The sequence below is a fragment of the Mus caroli genome, unplaced genomic scaffold (assembly GCF_978045245.1).
Source record: "Mus caroli unplaced genomic scaffold, Mus_caroli_1 scaffold_2, whole genome shotgun sequence".
In the NCBI taxonomy this organism is placed as follows: Eukaryota; Metazoa; Chordata; class Mammalia; order Rodentia; family Muridae; genus Mus; species Mus caroli.
This window is the reverse complement of record NW_028227257.1, coordinates 58,271,488-58,295,541: the sequence shown is the minus strand read 5'-3', so window position 1 is coordinate 58,295,541 and position 24,054 is coordinate 58,271,488. Positions and strand designations below refer to the sequence as shown.

Below are 24,054 nucleotides of genomic sequence, written 5' to 3'. Positions count from 1 at the left end.
GGTACATGATCATAAAAAATACAAGATCTGATTGTGTTTGTCCATTTTCATTATGTAGATCAAGCTGTCTTCAAACTCAGAAGATCCGCTTACCTCTGCCTCCTGGGTGTTGGAATTAAAGGCGTGTGCTACCATGTCTTTCTGTGTTCAGATGTTTAAAAAGAAGTGTGGGACTGAGCACTTGGCTTGTTAGAGGGCCTTGTTAGTTAACGTGATGATGCCATGTGTTCCAGCCCCATTACTAAGTATCAAATAAAATAAGTAAAATTAAGAAAGTTTTGTAAAGTATAACCTAGTAGTACTAGTATGAAATAAAAGAAACAGAAAATAGAGGAAAGATATGCTTTAAATTAATTAACTAAAAGTAACATGCCCCAAATTTTAATTAAGATTATTGAGATTATCTAGATTGTTTTTAATTATTGAGATTAACAAATGAATCACTAATATTGGGAACAGAAGCAAGATAAGGAGACAGAACCTTTGAATCTGAAGCTAGCCTGTTCTTCATAGCCAGCTTCATGCCAGCCAGGGCTACATAGAGACACCCTCTCAAAAGAGTAAAATTAAAAATTGTGGGTAGTTCTTTATGGTAATATGTGAAAATGACTTGTTTGTGGCTTTTTTTTTTCTTTCTTTTTTTAAAATGCTGGTTACTTTTTTTTTCCATTTTTAAAAGAGATTTATTTATTTATTATATGTAAGTACACTGCAGCTGTCTACAGACACACTAGAAGAGGGAGTCAGATCTCCTTACGGATGGTTGTGAGCCACCATGTGGTTGCTGGGACTTGAACTCAGGACCTCTGGAAGAGCAATCAGTGCTCTTAACTGCTGAGCCATCTCACCAGTCCTCTTTCCATTTTTTGAATTTTTTTTTTAATGTTATGTTTTTGAGACATGGTTTCTTTGTGTAGTCCTGGCTATTCTGAAACTGTTTCTATAGACCAGGCTGGCCTCTAACTTTGTCTCTTGAGTGCTGGGATCAAAGGCTTGAACCTTCATGCTTAGCCTAAGGCTAGGCTTAAAACATAAAATCTTCCTGCCTCAGCTTCCTGCTCTTGTTACTACCCCTAGCTACAGTGATTTTTGTGTGATGGGAACATTTGACACAGATGATTAAAATAGGCTCCTTGACCATGAACTTTCTATGATTGAACTAAAGAGCCATTATGAGCTGTTTTTATACAGAAAATTTATGATAATGTAGCGAATGCACATTGTGGTATTTTGGAACGATATGAAAAGACTGACAGAAGGTGACATTCATTTCTTCTAGGAGGCTGAGGCATATGGATCTCCATTGTGGGGTCAGGGTCAGTCTGACCTGCATAGTGAGTTCCAGGGCCACAGAGAGACTTCGTTTCAAAATCAAAATAAAGTATTTAATAAATAAGCAGATAAGTCAGTAATGTTAATAAAAAGATAATTAGGAATGATAAAAATGCTGCTTTTTATCACTTATTGTAAAGTTTTTTGGGGGATGTGGTTTTAAGACAGGGTTTCTCTGTGTAGCCCTGATATCCTGGAACTCGCTCTGTAAACCAGGCTGGCCTCAAACTTACAGAAATCCATGTACTACTGTTTCTGAATTGTCCGGACTTGAGCCTGAGGAATATAGAATTGTTTCTGGATTACTTTGAAGTGGCAAAGTTTTTTTTGGTTTTTCGAGACAGGGTTTCTCTGTCTAGCCCTGGCTGTCCTGGCACTCACTTTGTATGTATACCAGGCTGGCCTCGAACTCTGAAATCCGCCTGCCTCTGCCTCCCGAGTACTGGGATTAAAGGCGTGCACCACCACGCCCGGCTGTGGCAAAGTTTTTTAAAGCAATGATTGCTACACCCACCTTATAAACCATTTTCATTATTTTTGTTTTGTTTTATGTATATTTGTGTTTTACCTGCATGTGTCTTTGCACTGGTTCCTGCAAAGGCCAGAAGGGCATCAAACCCTTTGGAGCTGGCGTTACAGACAGTCATAAACCACCACATGGAAGCTGCAAATTGACTCCAGGTCCTTTGTAGGAGTAGCAAGTGCTGTTAACTGCTGAGCTCTGAGCTATCTCTTAGCTTCCAAGCCTCTCAACTTTTTACAATCACTAAAAAAAAAAAAAAAAAAAAAAAAAAACTTGAAATTCTGGACAAATGTAGGTGTTTTCCTGGGCTCGTTCTTGTGCTTAGGTTTCCTTTCCTGTGTGCTCTGTTCTTCCTCATGCTTTGCTTCCTTCTCCTCTCCAGTTACTTTCCTTCTCTCAGATTTAGTGAGATCAGAAAAAGTACATGTGTCTTCCCCATCCCAACCTCCTCCCCCCAGGACTTGACTGCCTTTATTTTATGCTTAAAATACATATATAAAGGGGGAATAGGGGGAGATCAGGTGAAAAGTAGACTATGCCAAAACGAATACTTGAAATCCTAACCAGAGCTAAGACCAACAGGAAGACTTACACACTAAGAGCTATTAGGGCCCAAAGAGATGACTCAGTGATGGTTATTAGGGACACTTGCTTCTCTTGTAGAGGACCCTGGGTTCAGGTTTGCAACATTTGTAGCTCCAGTTCTAGGGGATCAAACACCATTTGCCCCAGTCATTCACACGGTGCACATACATACATGCGGACAAAGCTATCATATATATAAAATAAAACAAATTTAAGCAAGAAAGAAAAGCCAAGAATGGTAGAGCATTCCTATAATTGGAGCACTCGGGAAGCTGAAGCAAGAAAATTAGCAATTTGAGGCTACCCCAAGCTGCATACTGAGTTCTAAGCTGATCTGGTCTACCTATTGAGACATCTCAAAAAAAAAAAACCAAGGTAGTAACTTTCTATCTATATACTGACACGAATAGGGAGGGGAGGTATGTGCTATGTGATTTATTGACATGTACATTTAAAAAATACTTAAATTAAGCTAAAAAGGAGATAGATATCTCCTCCCCTCCCCCCCCCCCCCCCCGGCTCTTTGATACATAAAGTACATTTTTGTATCTACTGTCCTGGTACAAAAGCTTGAAACTGCCTGGTGATCAGCCTCTCTCCTAACAGCCACATAGTGAGCTTATGTGCTCTTTTTATCTGGCTCATTTTACTTAACATAGCGCTCAAGTTGCATCTCTGTTCAGGATTAGTGGACTACTTAAGGAATACTTGTGAGTCTTAGATTTTATAACTGTATTTGGTTTGTCATCAGCATCTACTTATTGACTACATGTAAGCACTGTCAAATTAGAAATTGATTGCTCTGGCTTGCTTTTTTTTTTTTTTTTTTCTCCCCTTGAGACAGGGTTTCTCTGTGTAGGGCTGGCTGTCCTGAAACTGACTCTGTAGACCATGCTGGCCTTGAACTCAGAAATCTTTGTCCCAAAGATTTATTATTATACAAAGTATACTGTAGCTGTCTTCAGTCACACCATTAGAGGGCATCAGATGTCATTACGGATGGTTGTGAGCCACCATGTGGTTGCTGAGATTTGAACTCAGGACCTTTGAAAGAACAGTCAAGTGCTCTTACCTGGTGAGCCATCTCGTCAGCCCCCAAAACAGTTTTTTTTTTTTTTTTTTTTTTTTTTTTTGAGACAGGGTTTCTCTGTGTAGCCCTGGCTGTCCTGGAGCTCACTCTGTAGACCAGGTTAGCCTCGAATTTAGAAATCCTCCTACCTCTGCCTCCAAAGTGCTGGGATTAAAGGCGTGTGCCACCACTGCCCAGCAACCACTTTCTCAAGAGTGGCACCACCCATCATTGGATAGACACTTGTACACCAACAATTAAGAAAGTCCCTACAGGGCTGGTGAGATGGCTCAGTGGGTAAGAGCACCCGACTGCTCTTCCGAAGGTCCAGAGTTCAAATCCCAGCAACCACATGGTGGCTCACAACCATCCGTAACGAGATCTGGTGCCCTCTTCTGGAGTGTCTGAAGACAGCTACAGTGTACTTACATATAATAAATAAATAAATCTTAAAAAAAAAAAAAAAAAAAAAAAAAGAAAGTCCCTACAGAGCCGGGCGGTGGTGGCACACGCCTTTAATCCCAGCACTTGGGAGGCAGAGGTGGGCAGATTTCTGGGTTCTAAAAAACAAAACAAAACAAAAAAGTTCCCCGCAGACTTTCCTGTGGGCCAGTCTGATAGTCATTTTCTTGATTAAGGTTCCCTCTTCTAAAAGGACTCTAGGTCTTGTTAATAAAAAACTAACAAATACACTATTTGGGTTTTTTTGTTTTTGCTGTTGTTTTTATTGCTGAACATTATCTTCAAATAATAGTAGATTTCCTCTTAGTTCATAGACATCTTAATTCTACTTAGCCATGTAGTTTGGCATGTTGATAGCAGTAATTTTCTTTGAGTGTAGAGTTGTTTATTTTCTTAAATTTGCTTTTAAGTGATCTTTATGAATTATTTATGTGGTTAATCTAAAATACAGGAAGCTCCTTGTAGGAATAATAAAAATGTGTTTTTTGTGACAGAAGAGTGAAAGTAATCTTTTCTTCTTCCTAAATAGCACCAGTGACTCCAGAGAGTGGATACTCGTCAGCCCATGCAGAGGCCACCTATGAAGAGGACTGGGAAGTATTTGACCCGTGAGTTGTTTCCTGGTTATCACGTTTTCTTTCTTGAACAATTTTCAGTTTCATGATAAAACTGGAAATGTTATTTGTTTAGTAGAAAATCTTAGTTTGGATATTGAGTTTCAACTTTTTCTCAAGTCAGCAGCACATAACAAGATACTCTCTCATGATGTTGAACATTGAACTCCATCTCTCATTCATCTGGCACTCCTAAGGGCTAACCAATACTCTGCATTGTTTAACTTAAGCTTTATATTTTCTTAATACTATGTTTGCTAATCTAGGTATATTAGATGCATTTTTAATAGGATATTTCAACATAAAAGAGATAATCTCATGAATAGAGGCATCTGTTTCACAAAGAGCTTGTGATCTTGAGCTGTGGGTATTAGTACTTAGTGAGTTTTTTTAGACACTAATCTTTGTACTTTCTTACATGTTTTCTAAATTAGTTTACTGGGTTAAGTGTTGAATTATTCATGGCTTCATTGCTGTGACAAAATACCTTAGGGAGAGTTTTTGGTTCACATCTTGAGGATGCAGTCCAGCATAGTGGGGCTGCGACAGTGAGACCATTCTAGTTGTACCAGGCGGGGTCTGAGGCTGCTGGTTACAGTGTACTCAGTCAGAAAGCAGAGAGAAGTGAATGGTCTCTGTTGCTAGCTTTCGTCTTTTTTATTCAGTCAGGACCCTGGTCCATGGTTTGTTAAATCTCTTTGGAAAGACCCTTAAGACACACAGAGGATTTTAGTCTTATAGGTGTTAGATTATTGCAAAAGTAATAACAGCCTTAGCATTGTCGGAATACATCTTTTGGTACTGAAATACTTAAATAAATACTAAAATCAAATGAGGACATCATTTTAGTGACAGTTGTTACATCTTTTTCTTTTGGTAATGACTTATTGCTTAATATATGCGTTTTGTTTATTTTTAGATAGGGTCTCACTATGTAGCTCTGGCTGACCTGGAACTCAAAATGTAAACCAGGTTGGCTTCAAATTAACAAGTGCTGGGGGGATCAAAGATCTGAGCCACTATGTCCAGCCTTTGATGTTTAGTTTATATTATAGAGGTGATAAAAAACAAAAAGCAAATTCAAGCCATTTTCTTACTGAGTTTAAAACGTGTTGTAAAACATGACACAAACTCATAACATCAATAGAAAATTACGTTTTGCAATGGGAACTTAAAGAGGAAGAGGTAATGGCTGGTCAGCAAAAGTTGACAATAACCAAGTTGAGAACAATCATTGCCATCGATCCTCTTACAGCTACACAGGAAGTTACTAAGTAGCTCAGTATGTACTCAGCAGTCACTTAAGAATAGAAATAAATCAGAAAGGTGAAAAGACTTCTTAAGTGGGTGCCTTGTGAGCTAATGGCAAAGAAAAACAATATGTCATTTTGAACTTCCTTATTCTAAGCATCAAGGAACTTAATTGTGACATGCAAAGAAATATCTTAAGAAGCTCCAGAGCACTTCTTAGAGCCAAATATGCACTGAAAAAAAGTCACGTGGGTAGTGTTTGGTGGTCTGCTGCCAGTATGATCTAGACAGATAGTTTGAGTCTGAGCAAAGCATTACATCTGTCTGTGTTCTGCAGTCTAGGAAATGGGTTGAAACAGTATAGTACTTCAAAGGGGGCTTTTTTTTCAGGGAAAACTTTAATACTACCATCAGCATGCAAAAAATGCTGTCTAAGAATTCGTTGAGTCCTGAGCAGTGGTTCTCAACCTTCCTAATGATGTGACCCTTTAATACAGTTCCTCAAGGTGTAGTGACCCCAACTATAAATTTATCTTCATTTTACTACTTCATAACTGTAATTTTGCAATCATAACTATTCCTGTTATGAATTGTAATGTAAATATCTGACATGTAGAATATCTGATTTGCAATCCCTGTGATTTTACTCTAAAAGGGTTATGACCCACAGGTTGAGAACAGCTACACTGTAGGAATAAACAAACTTTACTACTTGTAGGTTAAAATGTGTTAATTCTTCCTACTGGGGAGATGTATGTGTTTGAGTCTAGTTATGGCTTAAAATTCAGTCTGGCATAGCAGTTCCTTTTGTGCCAAAATAATAAATCTAGTGGGATAGACAATGAAGACTAGCCATCTCAAGTCTGCTTTTATTTATTTTGTACTTGGAAGATTGAACCCAAGGCCTTGTACATTCTAGGAAAGTTGCTTTATAGCTAAGCATATGACAAGCTAATTAAAATTTAGAATTTAATACTATCTTCTCTGTATAAAACATAGAAATGTTGAAATTTTCTTAAAATTTGATTTATAGCTATTATTTCATCAAACATGTTCCGCCTCTGACAGAAGAACAGCTAAATAGGAAACCTGCTCTTCCTTTGAAAACAAGAAGCACACCAGAGTTCTCCCTGGTCTTAGATCTGGTGAGTGTGATCTTTATAGGTATAAAGAATAAGAGCTAAAATTCAAAATTCAAATGAAGAAGCATTCATTATATTTAATGTAAATATGTTCTGAGTATTTTGAACTGTTTTATTTAGGTACCCTAGCATTAGACCAGTTTGTTTGAGACCAGCACATTTTGAAAATACATAAGACTTTTACTTTTGCATTTAAATGAATTTTTTTTTCTCTACATTCTTGAGACCCTGTGATTTGTTTTTAAGTTTATTTGATTTTGATTTTGAGGTGTTGGGTATTATTCCAGGGTCTGATTATGCAAGACAAGTGTTATTATTACTACATTTATCCTAAGCCTACAAAAGTTGTGTTTATTATATTTTGTCTGCATAGAAACAGCTCCCTGGACCTGGAGTTATTGAGTAGTTGTGAGCACCAAATTTTCTTAGTCACTGAATCTCTCCAGTTAATATATCTCCCTGTAATTTGATTGTATTGGAATGCCTAGCATTAAGATTTCCTCTTATTTTTAGAATCTTGTTTTCCTGAAATACAATTTGACTTCAGTAAGTTAACTAGCCTGGGCTGGCCTCAAACTCTCCCTGTAGCTTAGGATGATCTTGAACTTCTGAACCTGCTACTTTGACCTAAGGTGGGCCATGTAGTACTATGCCTGTGTCTGGTGTTAGGGAGTAAAGCTAGGGCTTTTTACATACTAAACCCTTTGCCAGCTGAGCTTTATCCTTAATTACCAAGCAACTTTTAAAATAGACTTGATTTTTTTTTTTTTCATTGATGTGACTTAAAAATTTTTGCATACCTGGAATGAGGTTTTATATGCTTTTAGCCTGAATTGTGGAAGAGGCCGAGACACACAGAGTAGCTTGTGAGGGTTTGGGCCCAGGCTAGGCAATTTAGAAAGACTTTTGTCTGAAAAAACTTATTTATACTATTGGGTAGAAAAGAACTTTGAATTAAATATTTTATGTTTTGCTAACCCATTTTAGTATTTGTGTGAATACCACATTTACTGTTTGCTTATAGTTTTCTGATATCATCAAAAGATATATCTAATGAATTGTGCTGGAAAACATTTTATTGTTTAACACTTATTACTGGTATCTCATTAATAGAAATGTGATTTAGTTCTCAAAAGTATCTTAAAGAAAAGCCAGTTCTTTAACTTTTTATTGTTTGTTTGTTTCTTTGGTTGGTTGGGTTTTTGAGACTGTGTTGTCCCTGGCTGTCCTGGAAACTCTGTAAACCAGGCTGGCCTCCCAAGTGCTGAGATAAAAGGCATATGTTACCATTCCCCTGCACATTTTTTAATTAGTGCACAATATTTATGTTTTTATACTTCATAATCATAGCCTTTACAATTCAGAGATGTAAAAGAAATAACAAAAATTCTAAAATATTTTTAGAGAATATATGTAAAGAAAAGAAAAAATTAAAAGTAAAACTGGTTGTGACTAGTTCAGGACAAAGAAATGGAAGAAGAAATTAAAGAGATTTTGTAGTTGGGTTAGACATAAAGAAATTTGTCGATATTTTATTCTGAGGTGAAGGTTAAATGCAGAGGGAAAAAAAGAGAAGTGTCTGAGAATGAATCGTTTATTAAAGTAGGTGAAGAATTAATATAATTAAATATGACTTAGTTTAGAAAAAACCTAAGATGCTAGGAGTCTTTGAAAATGCAGTTTTATTCTCTCTCTCTCTCTCTCACACACACACACACACACACTATATATATATATATATATATATATATATATATTTACAAGTATGTGACACACACAGACATGGATTTACACACATTTTGTCTTTGTTACAGGCTCACTGTGTAACCTCTGCGGGCCTTGAACCATTATTCCTCTTTTAGTCTCATAAGTACTGAGAGATACCTTGTTATATACCTTGACTTTCATTCTAAGGGTATGATATTTTGAGATAAGATCTTGCTGTGTAGCACAAGTTAGCCTAACATTTGCTTTATAGACCAGGCTTACCTTGAATTTATTGCAGTCCTCCTATCTCAGCCTTCCAAGTGCTTGAGATTGTATACCACCACACCTGACCTCTTTTTTTTTTTTCTGTTTTGTTTCTTAAATATTTTCTTTATTTACATTTCAAATGCTATCCTGAAAGTTCCCTATACCCTCCCCTCGCCCTGCTCCCCTACCCACCCACTCCCACCTTTTGGCCCTGGTGTTCCCCTGTACTGGGGTATATAAAGTTAGCAAGACCAAGGGGCTTCTATTCCCAATGATGGCCGACTAGGCCATCCTCTGCTACATATGCAGCTAGAGACATGAGCTCTGGGGGTACTGGTTAGTTCATATTGTTGTTCTACCTATAGGGTTGCAGACCCCTTCAGCTTCTTAGGTATTTTCTCTAGCTTCTCCATTGGGGGCCCTGTGTTCCATCCAACAGATGACTGTGAGCATCCACTTCTGTATTTGCCAGGCACTGGCATAGCCTCACAAGAGACAGCTATATCAGGGTCCTTTCAACAAAATCTTGCTGGCATATGCAATAGTGTCTGGGTGCACACCTGGCTTCTTGTTTTGGTTTAGTAGTGTAAGCAGGGAGCCAAGTGTATTAGCACTTACACGGCAGTTGGAAGGCTCAGGCAAGGAGAGTTCAATCTAACTGTATAGGGAGAAAAAAGAAGTTGAGGAATATAGCTCAGTGGTGGCAGGAAAGTTACTTAGCATGTGAAAGGCTTTGGATTTGATCCCTGTCATTGCCCCAGATACATATCTCACACATAGCCACATATCCACATGTTTATTTAGAGACATTAAAAAAAAAATAAATCCGGGGCTGGTGAGATGGCTCAGTGGGTAAGAGCACCCGACTGCTCTTCCGAAGGTCTGGAGTTCAAATCCCAGCAACCACATGGTGGCTCACAACCATCTGTAACAAGATCTGACTCCCTCTTCTGGTGTGTCTGAAGACAGCTACAGTGAACTTACATATAATCAATAAATAAATCTTAAAAAAAAAAATAATAATAAATAAATAAATCCAAGGGTGGTGGTACACACCTTTAATTCTGGTGTTCAGGAGGCAGATGTAAGCAGATGTCTTGAGGCCAGTCTGTCCTACAGAGTAAGTTCTAGGACAGCCAGGGTTATACCAAGAAATTCTGTCTCAACAAAACAAAACAAAACAATCCCCAAATAGTAGTGTGGAATTATAAGATATGATCAATCTTTTTTTTTTTTTTAATTTTTCGAGACAGGGTTTCTCTGTTCCCCTGGCTGTCCTGGAACTCACTCTGTAGACCAGGCTGGCCTCGAACTCGATAATCAACTCAGAAATCTGTCTGCCTCTGCCTCCCAAGTGCTGGGATCAAAGGTGTGCGCCACCACCGCCCGGCATCATTTTTCATTTTAATTGATCTTTGTTGTTGTTGCTGTTTTGTAGCCTGCTCAGTGCCAGGATTAAGGGCGTGTACCAATACAACCCAACAGTTTTAGTAGATCTTAACTAAGCCCTTTGAAAAATTTGAGGATAGTTACTGGCAGCACATTTTACTTTTGAGATAGCCTAAGCTATCCTTGGGCTCATTATGTAGCCAAGGATGACCTTTTGGTTTTCCTGCCTCTCCCGTCCTAAGTGCTGAGAATAATGGGCATGTGCCACTTTCCCTGGTTATATGGTACTAGGAGTCAGTTTGAGAGCTTGATTTTTCCAACTCACCTGTATCCCCTGTCCTTTCTAAAATTTAGGTTTTAAGAAATGTATTGATTTAACATTTTTCTTGAACTGCTTTCCTATTTTTCTTGTTCTTGGTAAGAAATCAGGATCTGATATTCAGATATGATAAGTTTTCGTTGGGTATTTGGTTGATGAAATATACTCAGGTATAAGTAACATCTAATCCTAAATTAAGATTCTTTTTCATAAAAAATTTGAAGATGAGTTATATGAGAAAACAAAGTCTAAGCTTTCATGAGCTAATTGCAAAGAAATGTAATTAGTATATGCAGATTGCAGTTGCATGTGGTTCTGTAACCTTAGCACTCAGGTGATACAAGAGGACTGAATCATGAATTTGAAGACCGCCTGGACCATAGAGTGAGACTGTCTTCAGAAAACTAAGAAGTAGCCGGGCGGTGGTGGCCCACCCCTTTGATCCCAGCACTTGGGAGGCAGAGGCAGACAGATTTCTGAGTTGATTACTGAGTTCGAGGCCAGCCTGGTCTACAGAGTGAGTTCCAGGACAGCCAGGGCTACACAGAGAAACCCTGTCTTGAAAAACCAAAAAAAAAAAAAAAAGAAAAAAGAAAACTAAGAAGTTAAATTAACAAGGAGTTACAAATGTTCTTTAACAAAAACCAGTAGTTTTCAGACTTGAATCTGCTTTAGAGGTAACTGAGAAGTGTATCACAGCCCATGGAATGGGAATCATCAAAGAGAGCTATACTTCTGGAGGGCTCTGATGCTGTTTATTGCTCTAAAAAGTATATTTGAGAACCACTGACTTTAGGTGAAATCTTGGCCTAATCTTCTATGTCATATACAACATAAATTCCACAAAGAGTGATGAATACTTCATCAAACTGTTGTTTGAAATTTCTGTTAATGTTTTGTTTTTCTCTGTGTTTGTTTTAAGGATGAGACACTAGTGCACTGCAGTCTGAATGAGCTAGAAGATGCAGCACTCACTTTTCCAGTCCTTTTCCAAGATGTCATTTATCAGGTAATTTTAAGCCTAATTTTTAAACTATTAGGTAACATTCTGAGTGAAGAAAAAATTTTTTGTGATGTTCAGTGTGTCTTTCTGTAGATTTATTAGTAGTTTTATCAATATTTTAATGGTTTATTAACACAAAGTAGTAGCATTATGCTAGATAGTTAATGTGAAACATTAATTTATAATAAAAAAATACTAACTTTTCTGACTTGTGATCTCTACTAGTTTCATAATCTTTGCCAGCAGGTGGAGGCAAGGAACACTGATTCAGATCCCCAAGAACAACTTGCCATGTTAAGACTGGGGATTTTGTCTTTATTTTTCCCCATAAATCCAATTAATAATAATAATGAAATATTCATTCCTTGTTGGTCATTTTTATTTACTACAGTAATGTTTTCTGTAAAATTACAGTTCAATATATCTAATTTATATTAATCAGAGAATTCAAGGAATCCTGTAGTTACTGCTTTATTATTAGGTACAAGCGTTTTTCTCATCTTTGGTGGACAGGTTACAGTGCAGAATATAAATATTGTTAAGATTTTACTGTGGATTATCTGTTGGCCATACTTTTATTAGAATTTTTATCAGAGGATTGGCTTAATTAAGAAATGACTATACAGCCAGGCGAGGTGGCGCACGACTTTAATCCCAGCACTCGGGAAGCAGAGGCAGGTGGATTTCTGAGTTCGAGGACAGCCTGGTCTGCAGAGTGAGTTCCAGGACAGCCAGGGCTACACAGAGAAACCCTGTCTCGAAAAACCAAAAAAACAAAAACAAACAAACAAAAAAAAAGAACTGCAGAATCCTTTTGTGTGTTTGCATTTGTTAACATACACATAACATACACAAGCTGCTTAAAGATTGGGAAAAGTCAGTAATTTCTTGTCACAAGGAAGCCACCTCAGGATTAATAAAGCTGCAGCATTTGCTACGTGAGTAGTGACCAGGTCCCTGGTTTGCATGTGTTCTTGGTGGGCAAGTACAAAGTGGTTATGATTTTTGTTGTTTAGCGGTTTTGGTGTTTTGTTTTTGGGTTTCTTTTTGGGGGTAGATTTCAGTTGTTGTCTTGTAGGACTTATAAGATTTTAGAGTTAAATAGATGTTTCAGGGCTACTTTGCCAAATACTTTAAGTAGTCATAAATCATGAGGATTTAATTTACTGTGATCCTCATTCTAATTTAATCTAGACGGGTATTCTATATAATATCTGAGTAGTATATCCCTCTCCTTTATTCTATATAATATCTGAATAGTATATCCCTCTCCTTTATTCTATATAATATCTGAGTAGTATATCCCTCTCCTTTTAAAGTGATACTAGTCCTGATACATTATGAGGGGAAGAGGAAAAGATACATAAAATAATGGATTTTAAGATTTTCTTATTTTGAATTGTTTGGTTTAAGATCTTTTCTGAATGAGCTGTTCCCTGCCAGATAGAGTGCTCATCTTTAATCCACTTAAGGGACAGGAGTCTTAAAGCCAATATAAGTGATGCAGCAATATCTTAGTGCTCTGTTTTCGATGCAGTAGCCTTGTTGTTTATTCTTTGTAGTTTGGTTTTTATTCATTTATTTTGAATGACTTTGAAAACTTGTTTAAGACCTTTGAATTTCACAAGGAAAGCTTATTTGAGAATTCTTAAGTTTCTCATTTTGAAATTTATCTCTTACAAATGGCTTCTGGGTTGTTCTGTGTAGTTTTGTTGGTGGTGGTAGTGGTTTTAGTTTTGGGTTTGTTTTTTTTTTGTTGTTTTTTGGGTTTTTTTTGCTTTTTTGGGTTTTTTTTTTTTTTGAGTAGTGAAATAAATATGGAAAGTGGATTCATTTGGCTCCTTTCAGTATGGATATGCTATATTGAAATTTTTCTTATTGCTTCCACCATTTCTGCATTTTCTTTTTAAAAGTTGCTATTATGTGTGGACCTGGATAATTGTATTTGTTTGAAAAAAAAAAAAACAATACATATTAACTAAGGCCTAGAAAGCTATACAGTATATTATACCTACTTTTGTAGAATTAGAAAAACTACTTTTTCACCACATATTTGAGTTGCACTTTCTGAAAGTGAACAGAAAGTAACCCAGCCATCTACACAGCAATGAGCTTGATGTTGAGTTTTAGGAGCTATAGAGACGATTGCAGTTTTATTTACTTTATGAAGGACATAATTCCCTCAACTAAATTTTTAAAGATTGTCCATATTAATATTGAGTAACTCCCTTGGATTTGTGGTTTTGACATAGCTTTTTAAAAATGGAGAGGCCTTTGGTTTAGGACTTCCCCCCAGTTTTTTCAGACCAGCAAGCTCCCTTTAAACAGGGAATGATGTCTTTTAAACTTTCAGTGGTGTTGTCTCCATCTACTGGCAAAGAAGAATATACACAAGGGTCTGGGATGAGCTAAGAGATTTTGGAGAAACCACATTATTAGGTAAGATGTAACTTACATATCTAACCACTGTAATGTAACATGGCTCACTTAAAGGTAGAAACCCATAAAATACTCTATATACTCTTATTTTAAAATAATTTGTTGAGGTGAAATTTACATAGCACATTCATGGCACCTGCCTATATGTTCTTAAATATATCTGTTCTATAGCATCCCATTCTTGTGTGTGTGTCTGTGTGTGCATGTGTGTGTCTGTATGAGTCTCTGTGTGATGCATGTGTGTGTCTATGTGTGTTTGTTTAAGAATTAGCTTCTTGTTGTGAATCAAGGCAAGATAAATATCCTTTTTTAGGATTTACTTTTAGTTTGTGTTCAGCTTGTAAAGGTTCATCTATATCTAATTTCAGTTCTACCTTTTATTTTTCTTCCACTTCAAACCAGTTTCAAGTTATAAATTATCTAAATCAGGAGTTTTAGATTTTATGGCTATTGTTGCAACCACTTTTTCTGCTGTTTCAAACCCGAAATGAACCATACATGAAAAGGAGATGAGCAGAAGTGGTGGCCTACACCTGTAATCCAGTACTGTAGTCCCAGTACAGGGGAGACTGTGGCAGGAAAATCATTGGTTTGAGGCCAGCCTGGGCTATATATATTACAGGTTCCAGGCCAGAGTGGGCTACATAGTGAGACCCTGTCTCAAAAAATATTCAAAACTATGGTTGTGTTCCAATAGTACTTAATATTCTAAAGAGTACGTGGTAGTCTATAATTGGCTAACAGGCCCGAATTTGCTGACCTATGACCTAATAATTATGAGAATATATACTGTAAATTTATAAAATTGCATTCTTAGGGGTCGTAATCCAATGTTCATTGGAATTCTTATTTTTATAATGAAAATTTGATAAAGATCTGATAATAGACTTTCTTAAGATTAAGGGAATTTTCAGGTAGCTACTAATCTTACAGATCACCATACTTGGTAATATGTGCTCTTCTTATTTTGGTGAATAGAAATAAGTTTATATAATATCACCCTTGGAATTTTCAGACAGATAAATTGTTCAAGTCTAAATTTAGTATTTACATGTCCACTTCTTTTGGAGAAAGAACAAAAGACCCTTCTCAAAGGTGACTAGTTACTCTGATGCTAGATGAGATAGACAGACTTGCTTGTGTATATAAGAAATATGAAAGAACTGACTTGAAAGTGAGTATTACACTCACAAAAGGTACAGATTATTTGAACTGCTGTACTATTTAATAAATACACACTTTTCCTAAAAAATTGTTGCATAGTGATTGAGAAGAGATTTGTTCATAAAATGTTACAGATGCATTTTATTTGGAAAAACAGGTGCATGATCACTCCAATGCACGTTTAAACTTGTAGTTAGTTTAATATTGACACATTGTCAGGAAATCCATCTCATGGTGTTACTCAGTTAAGAGGTCTCCACTGTATTTAGTTTCTGTTCCTGCAGATCCACCAATTCAAGACTCTAGGTCATCTCACTCCCTCTTCCATCCAGAAGATGACTGCTATCCACAAGCAGAACTGAATCAAAAGACATTTTTCACTTAGCTCTTGAGCTGAAACACCTCCTCAATGACCTTCCTCTGTCTCCATCAAGAACTGGAGCTCAGTTTTTTGAAGATGTAATAGAGCTACTCAGCCCAAATGTGGCTGATTGAAGACAAAGAAGATACCTCATATGTCTCACCACAGTGCATCAAACGCAACTGTGTTGTCCATCTCCTCATTCTGTACAGTAAGGCAGGGGCATCTGATTTTTTGACCGTATTCACCATTAAGACTTTAGCCAGTGAGTGGCTTTCTGAGGATCAGTAAAATCAACAAACTTTGGGTCAGCTGTCCAGAAATGAGACTATGGTAAGCACTCAAGGAGCTAGGATGCTGTAGGGAGCTTGTAAAGGATGCTTTCTTTTATTGGTAGAGGTTGCTTTTATGGGGAAAGCTGGGAGGAAGAGGCCAGTGGAGAGCCCAATGATTAGCAAAGTTTAGCTTCTTTGTTTTCTTGGAAGTCATATAGCTCAGGATATTTTTCACACCACAAAAAGAGAATTAGAAGTGTTATGGCCTCTAACTCTTCCTAGAAAAACCAGCTTTACTTTTGCTACATGAAGAGAAAAATATATATAAGTGAAAAATTCTTTTGTAAATACCAGACTACATTTTCTCTTTTATAAATTCTGACTTTATAATTATTTTGTTGCTGAGTTTTATAAACTTAATTTTATTGTCTATATATGTTTGTACATAATTATGCCTTGTATATAGTATTTGGGGTTATGACTATTTAATACTGATGTCACTTTTAATTAGGAGAGAAGAGTATTTGAATAGTAACACTGTACAAAATATTAAAAACAATACCTCAGAATAATTTTAAACTTTCCCATCCTTTGCAATAAGTAATCATTGGCACTATGTTTTCATAATAATTATTAGTAATATTTAGATTTAAAAATGATATAAATTAAACATAATTCTCTCTTTATCAAAAATTAGAAAATATATTTCATTGAGAATTCTTGAAGTATCTCTTTCAAATTAGGAATAGTTCATTGAAAAAAAAAACAGATTATACAGCCAGACAGGAGATACATGCCTATTCTTGAAGTTCAGAAGGCTGGACCAGGGAGAGTGAGTTTGAGGCTTGTTTGGGCTATATACTAGTGGAGGGATAGATGGACCGTGCACAGAAAGTTCTCATTTAACAGCTGACAGCTGATAGTTATTTCAATGTTCACTAAATTGAAGGGTCCACTATCTAGATTTTTTTCTAAGTGATTTTATTTAACTTTATGTATTTTTGACAAAAGGTCTCACTCTGTAGCCCAAGCTGGCCTAGAACTCATAATCCTTCAACTTCCTGATTGCTTGCTAGAATGATTTGTTATTGTTGATGTTACTGCTGCTGCTGCTGCTGCTGCTGCTGCTGCTGCTGCTGCTACTGGAGACAGTCTCACTGTGTAGCCCTGACTGGTCTAGAATGTGCTCTTGTAGATTCGGGTGTTAGTAGCACAGATATCCACCTGCCTCTGCCTCCAGAATGCTGGGATTAAAGGCTTGAACCACAATTCTGGTATATGCTAGAGTGTTTTTTAAAGGCAACATTTTTTAACATGGCTACTTTCTTTTTGCTCTTAAAATAATTGCATTCTCTTAATATGTCGTTAAAGTTTTATTTATGCATTTATATACTTAAATGTATGTACAAATAAATGGCCATTTTCCCATAATGAACATTATTATGTTTCATTGACAGCTTGATCATGCACAGTCAAATACATTAAACTTCACTTAATCCTATTTGAACTCTAAATCCCTTTTCAGATTGAGTTCTATTTCCATAGTTAAGGAAAAACTGATTGTGATGTATTAGCCCTTCTCTGTTTATCCCTAGATTTATTCCTCCTACAAATACTTTGTCTGCATCTAACTGGAACTAGGTGAAGCAAATGCTGATGTAGGTTATGAAGTTGAGGCCTCCATGGCTCCTACTAGAGTAGTCTTCTGTCCTTGGAGAAGATTTGGCCTTTGTTTCTGTGTTTGATACTAATGCTAAGAAAATATTAGTGGAACCAGTAATATTTCTCTTTTAAGAGACTGGATTCTCTTAAAAGAACTGTAAGTTATCTTTAGAACTGTGGTTGCTCAGTTCTGCCCCGTATGATAATACTGGCTACTGGTTAGATAAAGAGGTAGGTATTAATAGTTAACAGCTTTTATCACTTCAAATGTGGTAGCCACAATACCAAATGATTTATATGTATTATCTAACCTTCATAACTTTAGGATCCATATATAGATGAGGATACTAAGGTGTGCCTAAAGGTTGGAAATGGGCAGGGCCACTTTGCATGCTTGTGTATCTGTTAATGGAGGATATTTCCCCAGATGATGACAGCATTTAATTCCTCAAAAATTTGAGCATCATTTGTTTTCTGCTTTCAGCTACCCAAGTGCTGAGATCACATGTACTGACATGACATGCGCCACTGCACTTGTCTCGAGTTATTTAATAGTGTTCACTAATTATCTTTTATTTTTAATACAATCCCATTATGTAGCTGAGACTGGTATTAAACTCAGTGAAATCCTCTGCTTCTGCCTCTGGGTAGTGGGGTTAAAGACCTGTATTTCTAATGAGTTCTATTAAAACTATGTTCCTTTTAGTGCTATAGACGGAACCCAGGGCCCTATCTAGGCTGAGCACACATGTAAACCTTATTCTACCTTATAAATTTACTATTTATAAAAAAATTATAAATAGTATATCAACAAGTTCAAAGGATGTTCTAAACAAAAAAAGTACTGAAGATCTTTTTTGAGACAAATAGTTTATCTGTGTAGCCCTGGATGTCCTGGAACTTGCTCTGTAAACCAGGTTGACCTCAAATTCAGAGATCAGCCTGCCTCTGTCTCCTGAATGCTGTAATTAAAGGTGTGTGCCATCATGGCCAGTTGGGGGGAAATTTTTTTTTAATGTTAGTATTATACTGTCTGGGCTTAAAAATCATGTGAAATGTTTCTTTTAATATGGCTGACTAGTAGAAACTGCTTATCTGTAGGTAGGATTTTTCTTTGCTTCTTGGTCCTATTGTTAAAATAAATTTATCAAATAAGTTTGATCAATTTGTTAAATAACCTAGCGAGAGTTAACAATCAATTTATAAGTAGTTTTCTATGTAATTGACTTTTACTAAGTATGATTCTATTTGCATTTTTTAGTACTTTGTACATACAGTTAGGGAGTTTTCATTGACATGATACCAAAGAGGATGCAGAAAATAAGCTATTCCTTGTCAAGTGCTGTTAATGTAGTACACTATTTTCTTATGTAATTTTTCTATATAAAATTTAAATTTTAGTAAAACAAGTTTCTAATAGAGTCTAATGATTTGTTGTTGTTGTTTTGCTGTTGTTTTCTAGGTTTTCTTTGTGTAGCCTTGGCTGTCCTGGAACTCACTGCTAGACCATGCTATAGCCTGGAACTCACTAAGATCTGCCTGCCTCTGCCTCTGCCTCCAGAGTGCTGGGACTAAAAGCATACTCTCCCACCACTACCACTCAGCAGATTCTAATGTTTCTAATTTTTAAAACTTGGGCTTAATGAGGTGCTTACTTTTGAGTGGTTGTCAGTCTTACAGATAATAAACACTTACTACTATCAGTAGGCATTATTTTTAAACTTTGTTTTTGTTTTCAAAATACATTTGGTTTGTTGAGAACAGATTTAGACTGAGTAGCATTGCTACAGGTTTGCAAGAATATAGGTAAAGTAGAGTGAGCTCACCCTCTTGGTCTTGGGGAATTTATACAGTTAAGTTTGGTTGGGCATGGTGGCTCACTCTTGTAGTGTCTGCATTGAGAAGGCTGGAGCAGGAAGGATCACCCTAGTATCCAACCCATCTTGGCTACATATTAAGTTCTAGAGTAGTCTGGGCTGCACAGTAAGACCCTGTCTCAACAAAATAAAACGTTTTAGGTTTGAGTCTGAAGAAGGATAGTTGGTAGAAAATGAGGAGGGGGTACTTTAGAATAGATTTCTTTATGAGACTTAAGTTTGGAGATGGAAAACAGCAAATAGTTACTTGAGGAGTTAGGGTTTGAAGCATTTAAAATGTTGCATGTCGGTGCTGGAGAGATGGCTCAGTGATTAAGAGCACTGACTGATCTTCCAGAGGTCCTGAGTTCCATTCCTAGCAACTACATGGTGGCTCACAACCATCTGTAATGGGCTTTTTCTGATGTGTCTGAAGAGAGTGACAGTGTACTCACATGCATAAAATTAAATCTTTAAAATGATTCATGTTTACCTTTGTGACCTAATGCAATTAAATAATAAGAATTAAACTTTTAAATGTCAAGAACTAAATTTTTGAGGCCAACAAGATGGCTCAGCAGGGAAAGACTTGCCATGAACCCAGACAACCTCAGTTCCATCCCTAGGTCCAAAAAAAAAAAGGATTTTTGAAAGTTGTCCTTTGACCAGTGGCATGTACACACCACAAACACACCCTGCCTCCAGCAAATAGATTTAATAAACAAAAAAGACTGTATTGTACACTGATTCTCATATTCCTGTTTACATCTAATGACACAGACCATTTTGGGCTTATACCTCATCTCTTCTGGTCCTGCTTTTGATTGTGCCTTTGTATCACATGGTACAGCTCCCTATGGAGCTGACCTTTAAGACCTGACCTTTTTTTTTTTTCCCCCCTAATATCCTACCCTCACCCCCCACTATGTTATCTGTGTCTTACAACCTTTCGGTGACACATTTCTGATAAAGTGGTGACTCTGTTCTGCAGAGTGGAATGGTGATAGACAACTCTTCTTATTCTTTGTGTTCTCGGGTTAAGGAAACACTAGCAGTGTCCTCTTCTATCTTCAGTGCTACTTTTCATTCTGAAAGAGTGTCAGATTATTAGATGTATGTTACAGTTAAAGATAGTAATAGCATAGTAACAAACATAGTAGGGTGAATAACGCAATTACAGGTTCAGTCTAATCTGGAAGTCATTGGAAAATACTACTTTTCTTTGTTTTCTTTGTTGCATGCTTTTTTTGTTTTACCATAAAACATTCCCAGAACTGGCATTTTTGTCACAGGAACCTTTTCATGTAGATGACAGAATTGAAATTGAAAACTAAGCCTGCATTAAATGTATACTCAACACAGGCTTGCTATGACATCACAATCTTTTAACTCCACTTGCTTGCTTGCTTGCTTGTTTATGGTATCTGAAATCAATACCCACCTTTCAGTGGAGTATAAAACTTTTATAAAATTTAGTGACCAAGTGAATGTAAATGGAGGACTAGGAAGTCTTTAAGTAGTTTCAGTGATTATTTATGGCTTACATTTGTGTGCTTTTTCTGAATATTGCAGTGTATTACAGGAGTAATAGTGTTAAGAAATTAGATGGAAAATTTATATCTGGGTGGCGGCACATACCTTTAATCCCAGGACTCATGTCTCTGAGTTTGAGATCAGCCTGATCTACCAAGCAAGTTCCAGGATAGCCAAGACAACACAGAGAAACCTTGTCTCAACCCATGTGTTTATATATCCTGAACAGTGGGCTTTGAGAGCTGTTGTCTTTGTGTATTTACAATCTCAATTATCAAACCTACCCTTCTACACTAAAGGGGGAGGGCTGTATTTAAACTCACCAATCCAGATACCACATCCTTGACTATTCCTTATCTTAATATAAAAATTAAACAGTAGTGTTTTTAAGACTTTGTTTAAAAGAAATTCTGAGGAAGGTCATTGAGACAGGTCAGCTTAGAACTCGACACACAGTCTGCAAATGATTGGATGGATGCTACCTGGTTGGAAGATGGAGATGATTTGGTGGATCAAAATCTGTAATGAGGGAAATCTTCTATTTTTAGTTGAAATGCTTTTTGAAATTACATTTCAGTGAAATACTGTTATATTTTAAAAATAAAACAATAATTACTATTTCTCTAAAAGACCGCCTTAAGTGCTTTTGGTACATGAAGTATATTTGTTTCGAGTGGCACCCAGTAAATATTTCTATTTCTTAGGAACTTTTAAATTATAATATGTCCAAAATTAGAGCACAGTATCTTAAGATGGTTTCTATTTTATGTTTATTTGCTGAAAAATGTCTTTGCATTTCTTCAGGTTTATGTGAGATTAAGACCATTCTTCAGGGAATTCCTGGAACGAATGTCTCAGATGTATGAGGTAAATTTGCTTAAACTATTTTTCCCGTGTATTTTATTTTATTCAATATAGTACTCATATTTAGATCATGTGTAATTGATTACTTCTTTTCCCTGAATTTGTAGATCATTCTTTTTACTGCTTCTAAGAAGGTGTATGCAGACAAGTTACTGAACATACTAGACCCTAAAAAGCAACTGGTCAGGTAAATTTAATTAAGAAATAGTAGAAATGTCTGTCACTCATCTGTGTAATTACCTTAATTCTATTTCATTTTAATGGCCATTTGCTGTTGGCTACTATCTAGAGATTTATTGTGTTGAACAGTAAATGAATTTTTTAAGTCCCACAACTCTTTTAAGAGTTCCTAATTTAACTTAAGACAGACATTCCTTAAAGGGTTGCAAAGTCAAATTATATTTATTCACTGTTACATCTGTATCTTCATTTCTTTGGGAATTTCAGGGAGGGGATGGGAGCAGGGAGGTGGTGGAGGTTTTCGTTGTGGCCTTGTTTTACTTCCATGTCTCTGAGATAATGCTTGTTATACTGTCTTTGTAATGGCTTAGAGAAGTAGAAGCAGAATAGAAAAGATTGAAGAGCAGATTTACCTCCTCCCATGTAAAGAGAGTGTTACATGCATCTAACTGGAGATTAAAATCATTGATGTTATTCTAATCTGGACTCAGTTCCTTGAATATGCCATTACCCAGCAGATGGGAGTGTGTTTCTGGTTAGCAGGGATGCCTTGGGAGATTTTGAAAATCAATTCCATTATTTCTGTCACCTGAAGAGAGAATATCTTGCTCTAAGGTTTAGGAGTGAGGCTGAGTGATCAAGAGTAGAGAAAGGAGATGTAGGAAGCTTGCATAGAGAAACCCTATCTTGAAAAATAAAAAGTAGAAAAGAGGGAAAGAGAGAGAAAGTGGGTGACAGGTGGCTGAGACTTTCTCTGTCATTGCCAACTAAGGCTAGATTTTTTAAAACGAGTTGTGTATGCCTCTTAAATGTTGAACGTGGACAGAGTGGTGTGTAGAAAATACCTTTTTGTTTGTTTGGTTGGTTTGGTTTTTTGAGACAGGGTTTCTCTGTGTAGCCCTGGCTGTCCTGGAACTCACTCTGTAGACCAGGCTGGCCTCAAACTCAGAAATCTGCCTGCTTCTGCCTCCCTAGTGCTGGGATTAAAGGCATGTACCACCACGCCTGGCTGAAAATACTCCTTTCTTGAAATTATAAAACTAAAAGAACAGATCTGAGTAGTATATTGCTCGTAAAAATTTGTTTAGGATTAGTAAGCAAGATGAACTCAATCATTAAGTCAAAGGGCAAGAAGGTGAAAGACCCACAAGTCAGTTATCAGTAATACTTAAAGGATGATAATATATTGGTTATAAATGTGGATTGCATAATTAGTATATATGACTTTTCAGCTTTTAATAGCTTTTAAATTGACAGAATTTTCTATTTAGTTTGTAAAATTGGTTATTCGTTTACATTGGTAATATTTAAACCTGTTTTTTTGTTGTTTTTGTTTGGATTTTCGAGCTAAGGTTTCTCTGTGTGGTTCTGGCTATTCTAGAACTCATGTAGACCAGACTGGACTCAAACTAAAGAAATCTACTTGCTTCTGCCTTCTGAGTCCTGAGATTAAAGGAGTGTGCTATCACTACCACTGCCTGACATCAGTCGGCTTGACATCAGTCACCATTCTTTTAGCCCCCCCCCACCCCCCGGTCTCTCTGTCTCTGTCTGTCTCTCTCTCTCTCTCTCTCTCTCATACACACACACACACGTTTTTAAAAAATTGGTGTTTGGGAAAAGTTGAAATGATTGAATGCTTTGGCCTCAGCAGCAAGCATCTTTTCTCAAAAACTGTAAGGAAAACTAAAAAATTATTTTAATTCCAATACAAAACCATACCTTCTTATATTTTCTATTCTGGCATGTACAGGGATAGGGAGGCTGTGTGGTCTACTGGTTAGAGCAAAGGACTGGGAGCCAGGAGGATTCTGGGTTCCAATACGGGGCTAACCACAGACTTACTGTGATCTTGGGCAAGTCACTTGTGCCTCAGTCAACCATCTGGAAAATTGGTTAAAAAGCAGGACCTCGCTGACAACCAAATGCTGCATCTGAGCTGAGCTTTCCTGGGTAATTAAATTACAAAAACAACTTAGAGTTTTAATTCCCTTTTGTAACATTATAATTTATGACATGGTATAAACCAACATTTTTTAAATCATTGTAATATTTGG

General features: G+C 36.7%; 1 protein-coding gene across 1 annotated transcript in view; it reads left to right on the top strand.

Moving 5' to 3' along the window:
• Positions 1-24,054, top strand: part of Ctdspl2 (CTD small phosphatase like 2) — a 54,259-nt gene that overhangs the window by 24,373 nt on the left and 5,832 nt on the right. Inside the window, exons 6-10 of the mRNA XM_021155484.2 lie at positions 4,501-4,579; positions 6,870-6,981; positions 11,583-11,669; positions 21,758-21,820; positions 21,925-22,004. Coding sequence (XP_021011143.1) covers positions 4,501-4,579; positions 6,870-6,981; positions 11,583-11,669; positions 21,758-21,820; positions 21,925-22,004 — 421 coding nt within the window. The remainder of the gene's footprint in view (positions 1-4,500; positions 4,580-6,869; positions 6,982-11,582; positions 11,670-21,757; positions 21,821-21,924; positions 22,005-24,054) is intronic.